The 13,795-nt window shown below is 35.8% G+C and overlaps 1 protein-coding gene and 1 non-coding gene across 3 annotated transcripts in view; both read right to left on the minus strand.

Annotated features, from left to right (window-relative positions):
• Positions 1-13,795, minus strand: part of LOC135692493 (cilia- and flagella-associated protein 54) — a 49,993-nt gene that overhangs the window by 13,645 nt on the left and 22,553 nt on the right. For both annotated transcript variants that reach the window (XM_089112666.1, XM_065210636.2), the window contains exons 25-38: positions 13,372-13,530; positions 12,842-12,949; positions 12,443-12,569; positions 11,824-11,941; positions 10,739-10,822; positions 9,992-10,045; positions 8,989-9,096; positions 7,509-7,609; positions 4,177-4,383; positions 3,568-3,685; positions 2,889-3,146; positions 1,824-2,035; positions 1,251-1,624; positions 304-492 (exon numbers count right to left, since the gene is read on the minus strand). In XM_089112666.1, the coding sequence (XP_088968792.1) occupies positions 304-492; positions 1,251-1,624; positions 1,824-2,035; positions 2,889-3,146; positions 3,568-3,685; positions 4,177-4,383; positions 7,509-7,609; positions 8,989-9,096; positions 9,992-10,045; positions 10,739-10,822; positions 11,824-11,941; positions 12,443-12,569; positions 12,842-12,949; positions 13,372-13,530 (2,217 nt within the window). The remainder of the gene's footprint in view (positions 1-303; positions 493-1,250; positions 1,625-1,823; positions 2,036-2,888; positions 3,147-3,567; positions 3,686-4,176; positions 4,384-7,508; positions 7,610-8,988; positions 9,097-9,991; positions 10,046-10,738; positions 10,823-11,823; positions 11,942-12,442; positions 12,570-12,841; positions 12,950-13,371; positions 13,531-13,795) is intronic.
• Trnaw-cca (transfer RNA tryptophan (anticodon CCA)) lies at positions 7,338-7,409 on the minus strand. The gene has a single exon. It is a non-coding gene; the product is annotated as a tRNA-Trp (tRNA).

Below are 13,795 nucleotides of genomic sequence, written 5' to 3' on the forward strand. Positions count from 1 at the left end.
TTTGCTTCAGAAAAATGAACGCTGTTCTAAAATTTCTAAAATGGGCATTGCCCAGAAAAGAGGCCCTGGTGATCCGGACTCTAACGTTTTTCCTTGCTACAGGTTTCAAAACAGCATTTTGTCCCCTTGTTTACCAGTAATTCTAAACCCCAATGAAGGCTCAACACCGCGATGAAGGCGCATCTAATCGGCTAAAAGAAAACCGCTCTGGATTGCCATACTAATGGCGCCTCCAGTGTGACAATCTAAATGACGATTTTTCGAGTATGAATAATCTAACGGATAAGTACGTAATACACTCACCAATTGTTTTGTCATATGCCGAAATGACTATTGCAATTTGATTCTCTCCGAGTGGGTATTTTTCTACGTCTTCGCGATCCTCGAATAACGTTTGACTCAAATCAGGAGGAACTACGTCCTGGGGCTGCACCTGACTTGCAACGAAGCTGACACGAGAACCAAGTCGAAGCTTTGCTTTGGAGTTCATACCTACAAGCGAAACCAAACACTCTATGATTTATTTCAAATTTGGAGTTGGAATAAGCTCTGTCTTCTAGAACAAGGATTTGCTAAAAATGATTTGCTAAAAAGGATCTATGTGACAAGTAAGGGGAGTGTTGAATGTGAAAGCCCCACTAAAAATTCCCACAAAAAAGTACTTTAGAATTTAAGAATCTACTGGCAGTTTTTCTTTAATCAACAACCTTGTACTTAAGACAATATTTTTGCATGACAATTAATAAGAATTTTTTTCAGAGCTAATTGTTATCTGAATAAGAAACTTCTATTACCAGGCATTATAAACGAAATTATTATCAAAATACACCTTTTATTACGTAAAATTATCTGACTATTGAAAAAGCAGATTTTTCTTTAAAGTTATTAATTGTATTTAGACTGAGGTAAGTAGATAAAACAGGAAAACAGTGTCTTAACAAACATCTTCGTTGGTGATTGCTACTTTTTAAACTCATCAGTCAGAAAGATCAAAATACACCACGGGTAACAAAAACATCATTTCAAGAACCTGCCACTAAAACTTATGTAGATCTTATTCCTGTCATGTACGTCATAGTCTACACAACAAACACTGATTTCCCTTGAAGCAAGCCAGAGGTCTACTGAAAAACACAAATCTCCAGAAATCTAATGTCAGGAGGGATTTGTGAGCAAAACCACACAACATTCTGATACTCTATGTAGAAACAGTTTAGATGACGAAAAGAATCTTTACCAAAGTGACGTACCATTTTGTTTCCCAGCAAGAAAGAGAAGTAGCAGTTTACGGCAGTGTTCCAGCGCCCTGGCAGTGTATTGCTTTGAGTTCAAGGCCTCGTGAAGCCGTTGCATAGTTTCACTGATATTCAAAGGGACGCAAGCAACAGCCTGTCCATCTTTCTGTGGGTTATAGAGATTATGTCCCTCGGGGTCAATATGCGCCCCCGCCTCGATCGATATTGTATCCGGAGGGTCAAGGTAAGCTGCCATTGGGATACCTGTCTCTTTGTCAAAAATAACACGTGGTTGCTCCTTCGGAGGGCCTGGATAGGAGTTAAGACGATATTGGATTCGTCGCTGAGCAAATATGGTGATAGGAATAAGCGACTCGGCGAATTTGTCCCTGGATAAGGAAGATAAAAAACCCTCATATAAAACGGTTTTCACAACCTATAGGTAAATGATTGAAAATAAAAAAGTATATTGTGACATAAAGTGATAAAATGACATCACATTAACACATTGATGATCTACCATGTTAGCTGTTCAGTGTTGTAGAAGGTTAATAGCAAATTAAAATGCGAAGACGTTTGAAATATTACCTTGTCAAGGCCGTAAATCTGTAAATGAGCTCGACGACTTTCTCCCATTTTTCTTCATAATAAAGCATTTCAATGGCATACCAGATAATCTTTTTCAGCCACATCAAATTGACTGTGCTTGCGTCATCCATAACTTGATCGAATTCGAGGCTAAAGCCACCAGCATGTTCTTTGATGTCACTTTCGAACAACCTCTCTGAAGACGTCGTGCTCTAGAAAACAAAGAATTGAATGGTCTTCTCTGTATCTTTGCATAAATGTGTTACAACTGAGCTGGACTTCAGGCTTATTCTGAAAAGGGGCAAGGATAGCCATTGCCTTGAAAATTTGTGCCACCATAGTGGCTTGTATTACTGTGTACAAAAATTGTTCTACGTCATTTTAAGATAAACTGAGATAAATTGAGATACACTGAGATAAACTGATATAGATAAACTGAGATAAACTGAGAGAGATAAACTGAGATAAACTGAGTGAGATCAACTGAGAGAGATTAACTGAGATAAAAATTTTGGTGTAGAACAAAGAAAAACAGACTCCCACTCTAGTCTGAGGTTAGACTTCTTTTAGTCACACAAATTACACTTTTCGTCTCATTGGCAAGCCGAGTTTGAGGGGATCTTTGAGACAATATACAGTATCCAATAAAAGAGGGCCCGTTATGCCTGAGCTGCCCAGGAACATATCGTGGCTCTCGGCAGACAAGTAAAAAACATTTAAACTTATTCAAAACAAACTTCGTAAGAATGCCACAAATGAAAACCAATGACTACAGTGACAAATCTAAGAAATGCTGGGAAAGAATACTTTACGCAAAGTGCATATATTACGTTTTTGAGAAAAATTTATAATAGACATTGGCACTGCATAATTTCACAATTGCAAGAAGAGAAACCGTATCAGAAAAATAAAAACTTTAAACTAAGAAAAACTAAGAAAAATATAAAGTTTAGCGAATAGGATAAAATATAAATGAACTGTCAATATTTGTTAGTTTTAAATTTTGCATGCCTTATTTTAATTTGTATTACGAAAGGCTCAGAGAAAAATTTGCACACTCTGTACCGATGAATTGTCGATCTTCTCCTTCATATTCCAGTAACTGTAATTCAGCATATCCAATAGGAAATCAGCTGCCAAGTAAAACGCATAACCAAACAACTCCCTGATGCTCGCAATGCTTATCGGGACACCTTGACTACCTTTTAGAGGATCACTTGAGCTTAAGCTCATTATGTTCTTATGAATAACATGCGCCATGTTGTAGAGTTCACGTGTAGCATTCTGTAGAAGAACCCAGTTCTTTCCTCTACGAGCCAGAACCTGAAATGATGGTACAAGAGAAGGCTGGTTAGATTTACCAATGTGAACAGTTTACGATGCAAGGTGTCACAAACAGCAACAATTGAAAAGCACAGTATGTGAATATTTGAAGACTTCATGTTAGGACACGTGTTTAATAATAAAAATAAATTAATGATCCTCAGTGGTAAAGTTGTCAATGAAGTAACGATATTTGAGTTGATACTGTTGACTGACAAGTATCTTTTGAAAGCTGAGAAACAGAGAAAAATTTGCTGCTAATTGGAATGACAATATTCAATGAAGAACATCAAATAACTAAGTTCTATATTCCTCTTTTCTAGTATTTGGCTTGTAATAAACTTGAACAAGGCTTATTGTTTGACATAAACTGTAGCAAAGTACAAAGGAAGATTTTCAGATTTGTTATAAACACTCTTACCATACTTCGCTTGCAGTACATTAAGGCTACTCTCATATGGCTGATAAAAGCCTTTACTGGATCTTCTGTAGATGAGGTAGCATCATCTTGGTCTCTTCTTGATGTTTTACCGCCATGACTTGACAGAGAAAAAAGTTGAGCAAATCATAAGGTTTGCGAATAATCTGTCAATTTTAACGACATGTTTCAAAGCCATGTTACTATAATACTGCAAAAGTGCATCTGCAATCTTTAAAGACTGCTTCGGTGGCTGTCAAAATCAAACTAACAAAATCTGCAAATTAGACCCAGGGAGCTTTTGGCTTTTCAGGTGGGAATATGAAGATAAAAAATTGAAATTTGGATCATGGAATGAAATTTCGAGTTTGAAGGAAAAACCGATACTGCATTTTCAATACCTAGTGTAGTTATTACGTAGAATTCGCTACCAGACCCTTAAAACTAATACACCCTCCAAACACCCCCCACAACCCCACTTCTAGCAACGGTCCTAACTGCATCTACTAGACAGGCGAAAAAAATGCCCACAACTAATTTAGGCAGCTATCATGAGTTATCGGCGCATGAACTAAAATAGACATGATCATCAAAGCTATATTTTTTGCTCACCTTGCTCTGCTTTTCATGACAATCTTCCCCTTTCCTGATATGTGCTCTATCCGAAGAGTTGTTGACGCTGCATCAGTGTGGTCAATGCTTCGACCTCCAATGTCAATTGTAGGCTCAATCTCGGTTTCATTCAGCTGGGGATTCCCTGCCCACGATACGATCAATGAATCTGCAGTTGCTAAACTGAACCAGTTTGGGTCCATCAAACTAGGAGGAAATGGGACGGTTTTATGAATAAAAAACCAATAGAAAAACTGCGAATTGGAACGAGAAAGCTACCAAAATTATCCAATTTGAAAAAATCAGAGTCTGGTTTAGGCATCGAAAATTTCTACTTTTTCAGGATTTTCTTTTGCATAAATATAAATCTTGACAAAATTTACCCCTGGCATTAGATGCACTTTGAACATCCTTCTTGACAAAATCAAATTTAACATTCATTTACAGCACTAGGAAATGACGAAACTTCTGGTAAGCTATCGTTCGCAACAATGCGAAGATGTTTACGAACGAACTCTTGAGAGTAATTATTCCCTTGTGAAGAAACATAAGAGCGTGGATTTATTGGCTGTATCTTAAAACTGGTAGATCTTATTGCAGACACTCACTTTTCATATCTACTTTTTTAATTAGGTATAACCTGATAAAATGAAATTACCAGCTTCAAAAATAGCATAGTAAAGTAGCAAGATGTTTTTTTGGCTAAAAGGTATGCATTGCATTCGATACTCCTGGAGTATAAAATATCAGTTAATTAATGTCCAGAATGTAATACCACTTTGAAATTTTGCGCTAACGAAGGCTTACAGTAGCAATCCAGGAGGTGAAAGATGTAGCCAAGTTTCTCTATAGATGGATTTTGAATGTAATACAAATGAATAAATGAAGATACAGTTTCAGTATCTGTTTTAAAAACTGGGGTGGCCGAGACCCTATGACAGATCGTTTTTTTCTTTTCAGGGGCTGAGATTGAATATCATATGGTACATTATGACGAGCAAAAACTTTTAAAATGACACTCAGATTAGAAATGTTTGATTTTGAAAGACGCAAGCCCTATAAAGTTTCAGATCATATAAGATAATTGCATTCACAATTCCAAAATTTAATCTTGGCTAGCTTAGCCAGGTTTAACACAGAAAAGACTGTTTACAAATATTTCATTGCAAGAACATCTAATTCATAATTTTTCAAATTTTCCTTAAGTGCCCATTCCCTTTTCAAAACAAAACTATGCGCTCTTTTGCTAAAAATCACTCAAGATTTTGTTTAACTACTTGCATAAGAAATAAAAAACGAGAAATAAATTGCACTAAAAAGAACTTAACTTCGACATCATGCTATCTTGCAATGATTTTAACCAGAAAATGATAAACGAAAATGATAAAGTTTTTTTTATAATATGTAATGCTGGGAAACGTTTCCATTTTATATAAAATACTATTACAGATGATGTTTTGCTTGTTGTGTTTACCTTTAAATTAGTTCTTAAGTGTTAGACATTTTAGGAATTTTATGGGTTGCGCAGATCTTTTGGCACTATTTCCCTTTAGCTCCTTCGTAATATTCCTGAACAGAACCAGATAATTTTTACTGAGGTTCGATGTTCTTACTTTCTGAATAACTTCAGGCCCGTCTGTTCTTGATATTGTTCTTATTTGAACATTGATTTTTCTACAAATACATACAACAAGTTGTTGCATGACATTTGCTGTTTTGCTGATAAAATTTGCTATGTTTTGTTAACACGAGAGAAACATTATCAAAATACATTGTTTTTCTTATAATTTTGTGTCTAATGCTGGGAGGCTCTTACTTCGAACTTATCGTGTTTTTTTTCAAATCAAGCCTTGGTGTTCTTATAAAAATATTTTTCTATAATTACCAAAGCTCGTGGATCTGCAATGAGCCTCATGTATTTCAAAGTCGTCTAACGTTCTCATAGATTTTGTTAGAAATCTCACGGCTCTAGTAACCTTCAGTCAGTTTTCTAGCGAAGTATAACCATTTGATAAATGGTATGTAGCAGTTGATGTTTAATTCAAGTCTGCTAAGTCAGAAAGGTGCTGAAATGTTGTGAGCGTTTTGGCAGAGTAAGGTAGGAAGTCTTGTCCCACCCAGAATTGTCGACTTTCAAGCTTGATTTAATATAAAGCAATTATATACCTCTATGAAAACAGTATATCAAAGTAAGATAATTTCTATTTGAGATGTAACCAAGGTTTTTCATGTCGATTTTCAAAATAATACACCGAAATTTCTTTCAAATACACGCAACCAGGAGTTTGATGGTTTCTTATAATTACTCTGTCTTAGCAGTTCCTGAAAACAGTTTCCCTTTTCTGATTAGGGAAAACTTTCATTAGATATATATTATTTGCAATAACATTCACTTTCTAAACCTAAAACCTCTTCAATTTTAAGGAGTCTAAAAACCATAACGAAAAAAGATTCCTCAGGGAGGCATTTTACCGTTGAGTCAATACCAGATACCGTAAATCCTCGAATTGCCCCCCCCCCCCCTCGAAAAAGAACCCTCACCCTCGAATTAGCCCCCACCCACGAACTACAAATTGTCAATAAGCCCCCCTCGAATAAGCGCCCACTGCTACCATAAATTCTCGAATTGGACCCCTCAATTTGATGATTTTTGCCATCTCAGGTTGCCTATGGCATTTTAATGAATTACCACAACAAATTCATACTTTTGGTAGTAATTAATTAAATGCTCGTAAAAAAATTCCTGCTAAAATAAACGAGGTCTTTTACTAATGTCTTCTTAATGTCTACAATAACTTTATAAGCCCCCCTCTCGTATAAGCCCCCTCGAGTAAGCCCCCATCCAAAAATGTCAAAAATAAATAAGCCCCCAGGGGGCTAATTCGAGGATTTACGGCACCCCATCTCTCACTTAAAACAAATTTGAAAAAGTTGGCTAGTTTTAATATAAAACTGGATTGTGCACTAAAATAACAATAATACATATTGAAGAATATTCTTTATATTATTCAATGAGAGAACAATCTAAGGGTGACTTATCAATAAGAACTGAAAAAATTTATCCAGAGAAATAACCCGTAAGGATGCAAAAATGGAAAGAAATTCATGAAGTTGGGTAAATGTTTGCGAAGAAAAGAACTTGAAGCAAAAAGTGAAATGACTGACCACGACGTGACTCGAACACGCAGCCTTCTGATCTGGAGTCAGACGCGCTACCATTGCGCCACGCAGCCAATACACTCACAACGGGTAGCAATCACCATACAAATTATTTGATACTTTTGTTTCCACGAATGATAGGTACATTCTAGACTAAATTTAAAGAAACTTACTCGGAACTTTGTGAGTTTTCGATCAGATTATGAAATTTGACCATTGACTTGAATTTTTCACCACTCAGATCAAAGAAGCATCGTGCCATCAAGAGATTCAGCTAGCATGAAATAAAAAAAGACAATAACCGGGTGCTTTAAAACTTCTATTTTTACAAGGAGAGGCTTTTGTTGGAAAAGTTTACTCCCCGTAACTAAAGAGTATTAAAATGCATCAAATTAACATTGAAGGAGAAGATATTTCGCAACCTACTTTTTGCGCAGGTGCTTTGGTAAAGATTGAAGGGGCAAAATAACTTTGCAAATGAATGGCTGGTGCGGCAACGTGAAAACAAAAGAAGAAATGAACAGAAGACAATTTAAATAGTGAAAGAAAAGAAGAAGACGGAGAAGCAGAAAAAGGAGACGGAGAGGTAGAAGAAAGAAGAAATAAGGAAGACGGAGAGGAAGCAGAGGGAGAAGAAAAAGATAGAGAAAACGAAGGAGAATAAAAAGAAAGAGGAGCAGAAAAAGAAAGAGAAGTGAAAAACAGAAGAGTAAGAAAGAGCAAAAGAACACAAGAAGAAGACGAAAAGAAGAAGAATAGAAGAAGAGGGGAAGTAAGAGAAAATGAAAAACAGAAGAAAAAGAAAGAGGAAAAGAAAAAGACTGAGAGGAAGCAGAGGGAGAAGAAAAAGATAGAGAAAACGAAGGAGAATAAAAAGAAAGAGGAGCAGAAAAAGAAAGAGAAATGAAAAGCACAAGAGTAAGAAAGAGCAAAAGAACACAAGAAGAAGACGAAAAGAAGAAGAATAGAAGAAGAGGGGAAGTAAGAGAAAATGAAAAACAGAAGAAAAAGAAAGAGGAAAAGAAAAAGACTGAGAGGAAGCAGAGGGAGAAGAAAAAGATAGAGAAAACGAAGGAGAATAAAAAGAAAGAGGAGCAGAAAAAGAAAGAGAAATGAAAAGCACAAGAGTAAGAAAGAGCAAAAGAACACAAGAAGAAGACGAAAAGAAGAAGAATAGAAGAAAAGGAAGGAGATGAAGGAAAAGAAGGTGAAAAATGAGAAAGATAAAGGCATAAAAAGAAGAAGAGAAAGAAGATGAAGAGGGAGAAAGAAAAGAAGACGAAGAAGAAGAAAAGAAAGAAGACGAAGAAGAAGAAAAGAAAGAAGACGAAGAAGAAGAAAAGAAAGAAGACGAAGAAGAAAAAAGAGAAGAAGACGAAGAAAAAGAAAAAGACGAAGAAGAAGTATTACTATACACCATTTCGTGTCATTTATTATGACCATCAATTTTATAGATTTATCGCAAGTCCTCCTTTGCCTGGAACTTCCCTCCTAAACAGAGACCGAAGAGTATAAGGCATTAATTTCTTTTGTTTTTTTTTACCTTTCGTTGAGAGAACATTCTGATACAGTGCTCATTGACCATGCTGGTGTTTTTGATAAACACAACTCCATCTTAAAAAGGGACTCACTTGAATTAAATTGATTATTTACCTGAGCCCTCCATGGAAGTTCTTCGTAAGTGACAACTCTCAACCGTCTTCGCCTCTGCGCCATTTTAAAATATTCAGGTAGCAGATCTTGCAGTTTTTGTGTTGCATCCTTGAAGGTAGGAAAGTTAATAAGAGTTTTTAGCCACTATAAACGCCATTGAATCAAGAAAAACCTCAATCTGGTTGGGTGTATAGAGGAGACCATGACAACAAACCAAAACTCAGATTTTGGGATAGTTAAGGGTCATGGTAGCCAACCTTCTGATAGAAGATGGTACCTGATGATGATGTACAGAGGAGAGGTGGGAAAGAAGTTTCAGAGAACCTACATGGATTGCATGGATTTACCAACCACAACAATTTTCAGTTTATCTTTGCAATTACACGATCTTCCTTCAGCTTTACGATCGTTGCATGAATATAGGTATGAATATACATGAAATACATTACAATCTTTACAGCCTTAACTATTAACAAATAAACAATTATGTATAAACATTATGCGGGTATGGAGTCTGGGTGGGTTCCTGACATTAAGAGAAATCAGCCAAACACTTTAGAGCTGAGTAAAGGAAACTCTTCTTTTTGTAAATTCAAAGTTGTAGATTAGAATGTGGAGATCCAAGCAGCCCCTTTTTCTGCATTTTGTTCTGCAATCTGAATGCAAGAATTGAATTACTAAACACTTGCAAATATTTCGTTAACATTGCACGTCACAGCCCTGCACCAACAAAATGCAGGATATTTTTCCCACTCATATGATGCACTCAAATACCACCAAAAATGTTCTAGCCAACATTATATACTGAAAGTCAGGGGATGTGAATGTGCGTTGTAATAAGTTAGTCTTGAATAAAAGAAAGGGCGATGCGTGGTGTTTTTTCAAGAGGTTTTGACAAAGATTGAAGCTATATGGCTTCAACAATGTGATGAATATGCGGGCGTTATGTGAAAAAGTACAACTAGGGTTTTAATAAAATGATAATTATGTTTATTTAGCACACCTTGACTCTCTTTTCCTCGTCTGTTAACAGGACTGGGCCCTTTGCTCGGTTTTTCTGTGAAAGTAGAAAGAAACAAAGGTTAAGCACATGAAATTATTGGAAATACAAATCAACATTTAACATTGGAAGATAAATTGGATAAAAGGAGCTAAGAACTGTAGACAGTCACATGAAAAGTGATAAAGAAACATTAACAAAAAGCCTAAAACGAACATATAAAATCCAGTGACGACAAAAGACTGTGTATCCAAATGCAATTTATCGCAATCAATGTTTATTAATCAAACATCATCAATTTTTGATCCACAGATTATTTCAAAACGGTTGCCTTCTATAGTCGATTCCTAGCAGACATTGAAAAGAATCCCCCGTCTATATTGGAGGTGTCTTGAACCTTAGTCGTGAAAATGCCCTCAATTAAGGCCAGTGAATCATAGATAATCACTAAACCAGGCTTGGGAATTATTGAGAACTCAGACTTTCCAGCAATTAACATTTGTAGAAATGTGCTCACAGTCTAGAACTGAAATATTGGGTACAGGACGGAATTTTAGGCACAAAAATTAAATGTTTCTTTCATACAATGTTTTGTGTTGAAAAATTATTTGCAAAAATTTTGCCTAGAAATTTCAAGACCGGCGTGCAAAAAAGCTGCAATTACCAAGCGATCCATGCTTTAAAAAGCTGAGCAGGAAATAAATTCATAATATATTTTACAAAGTAAATTTATTCAATAAGATTCCAAACCTTCTCGGGCTGCTTTTGGCCTGATTTGTTAGGAGTGGTCTCTGCTATGGGCAATAGATCTCGATTGGGAACAGTCTTTGGTACCTTATGAAAGGAAATGTTCACAATAATGGCGAGTTGGTATTAAAGGTGCGGGTTGGTTAGAGAAAATATAATTTGAGTGGGCTAAAGAAAAGGACCGAATTTATTTTAGAGTAGAATTAAATGCTTTAAAAGAAAACAATTAGGTCTAGTTATTCCTGCCTATATATAGAGCATACAAAGTAAAACGTTCTATTTGCCTCTGTTTATTTAGGGATAAAATATTCTACATAGCGACAACGAAAAGTATAAGAAAAAATGACATACTTTCGTGAACAAAAGCATATTTTTGATGCGTATGTTGTGTTACAATATTTTCATTTAATAAATATTCCATAATCCGTGTTAAATTGTTACTTTAAATTTTCGTATACTTACAGTTGCCATCAAGATTTCGATAACCTTTTTATTGATATTTTTTTTATATTGAGCAACTACAGCTACATAGGGCATGCTTTTCTCCGATCATCAGCATTTTATTTTTCATTTTTCTTCAAACAAATACATTTGCATTTGATACTGTGACGGAAACTTCGTAAACTTTAAAAAACTCTCTAAATCTTTCTAAAATTCATCGAGATTGCCAAAAAGGGAAATCCAGCACAGGAAAACGTTATTCAAATATATGATACTGTATGTGCAGTTTGAGGGGAGGCCAAGGGTTTTCGAAAATCTTTCTTGTTACACTTTCTAGTTGTTTTTAGTTGTTTTTAGTTGTTTTTAGTTGTTTTTAGTTGTTTTTAGTTGTTTTTAGCTGTTTCTAGTTCTTAGTTTCTAGTTTAGATTTAGTAGTTGTATAACCTATTTTTGAAGAGTCAAAGAAAAGGAACACATGGCCCAGTTTTCATTTTGAGTCATTTTTTAATTTGACCTGTCTTCATTTTGCTCCGATTTCATTTTGCCCCGTGTTCATTTCTCTGCCCTTGTCTTTGATTAATTTTTTTTAGAAACCTATAAGTAAAAATTACGCATCAAAATGAGCAGATAAAAGGTTTGGTATTCACCTTTCCGTATTCTACCACAGCAGCTGAAAATTTTCGATTCTTCTCATCTTCCATGGCTACGATCACAGTACCTCCTTTTTGGTCTGCAGTTTGCTTATTAAGAAGAACATCGTTTCGCCTACAAAGTAAAATCAAATATATTTTACCAATTAATAGCATCTGAGATTAAAGAGTGATTACGATAATTTTGTCCTTGTTCATTTAGAACGCCACAGGCACAGCAAAGGCCAGAGCAACAGAAAGACTGCAAATTTAAGGTTAAGTTTCTCTAACTAATTGCCCGAGAAATGATTAAAAAATTTATGCACAAATTCCTAAGACAAACTGATCGACACTATAGACAAAGGGAGGGCTAGGCATATGGTAGCTCGTTAAAAATAATTAAGTAGTGATGATTGTATAGAACGAAGGAATGAAAAAACGTTGTATTGAAGAATATGAGGATTGGAAGAATAAGAGCTGCCATCGGTGCCATGATAAATTATAAATAGATGAGTGCCAGAAAATTATTAGCAGGCCAATCAGGTATGATATTGAAGCGTTTCATATCATTCCTTGATTTTATATCCACGAACAAAGATGGCAAAAACGAAACAGGCGCTTCAAAATAATATCTTACCTAGACAGCCAGGTTACTGCATCCTTTGTCCAGTCGATCATCATTGATTGGTATCCTTCAGTCAGAGCACGCTCCAGCACGTTTACAAAATGCTCCAAGTATTGCGTCCTTCTTTTGAATTTTGAGACTGAAACCAAAGCAACAGAATTAACAAACTGTTAAATAAGGAAATCAAAAAGCAAATTCATGAAGTCACAAAAAGTTCAAATCAAATCAAAAACGCTTAATTTTGTTATGACGTTTGTCCTGCTATGTTTGTGAAATCGATCTCACGCAAAACCTGTTTCCACGGATAGCTGAACATATTACCAATTTGGAAGGGGGGTTGTGTTAAAACTTTTCACAATTATTGAAGGTAAGGACTCACTTACTACATAATAAAACTAACTTTTCATTTACCTTCCTTGAAAGCAACTTGAGGTGGCAGGCAAGAGAGCACCCCATGAACATAAGATGCGTCTTCTATGCCTGTCAGTTCCAAACCCTCGTCTTCAGTGGCATGGTCAACTGGAACAACATACATCGTTTGATAATAAAAAATACAGTGCTAGCTAAATAACTACAGTAAAATGGTTCTAAATCTTTCAGCTTTATAGTGCAGAGCAAAATAAATAGTCCAAACACTGTCAATGCAGGCTTGTCGTTCTCGGAACAGTACTTCTGCTCACAAAATGGCATCTGTGTTCATGGACAGGGTTGATCCTATCATATCGCAAAATAAAGCCCAGTGGATGCCCGGGTGTTACCATTTCGCTACCTAACGGATAGACATGAACAGTATGCCAAGGGGAGGCGTTACCAAAAGAGCACAGAATGAACGAAAAAGGGGAACCATCGTATGTTGTAATTATATGCAATCTTAAATGGTTTTCAAGCTTTCCTCTATTTTATAAAAATAATTATCAGATTAGAACATTAGAGTTTCTTACCTTCTTTTTTTATCTTTTGCAAAAAAGAGTCGATTACTTTCAGTTCACTAGCAATAGCTTCAGAAACCATATTTTCGCTGCCTCCTTTCAGCCCAGCCTTTCCTCCTGTCAACTTCAGCTTCTTCAAGGTACCTTTTTTCGTCAGTTTTCTGTGCATTCCTGGAAAGAAAACGTCTCGTCAGTTAGCCAAGAAGACCCATTACCAGTCTTTGCATTTTATGAAATCATTTCATGTCCAGTCTTTGCTTTGCACCAAAACTACTTGTAGTCAATTTTAGTCTGCACAAACCCCCAAATTCCCTTGCTCTATGAAACTATCCAAACGCTAATTTTAGTTTAGATAAGAGATTCAATCAAGCCAAAATGATCGCCGATGCACATCGCGACCCGGCTCCTTTATTTTGCAACTAATTGAGGTCATTCC

Source organism: Rhopilema esculentum, chromosome 3 (assembly GCF_057945365.1).
Source record: "Rhopilema esculentum isolate cy_ngs chromosome 3, ASM5794536v1, whole genome shotgun sequence".
NCBI classification, from domain to species: domain Eukaryota; kingdom Metazoa; phylum Cnidaria; class Scyphozoa; order Rhizostomeae; family Rhizostomatidae; genus Rhopilema; species Rhopilema esculentum.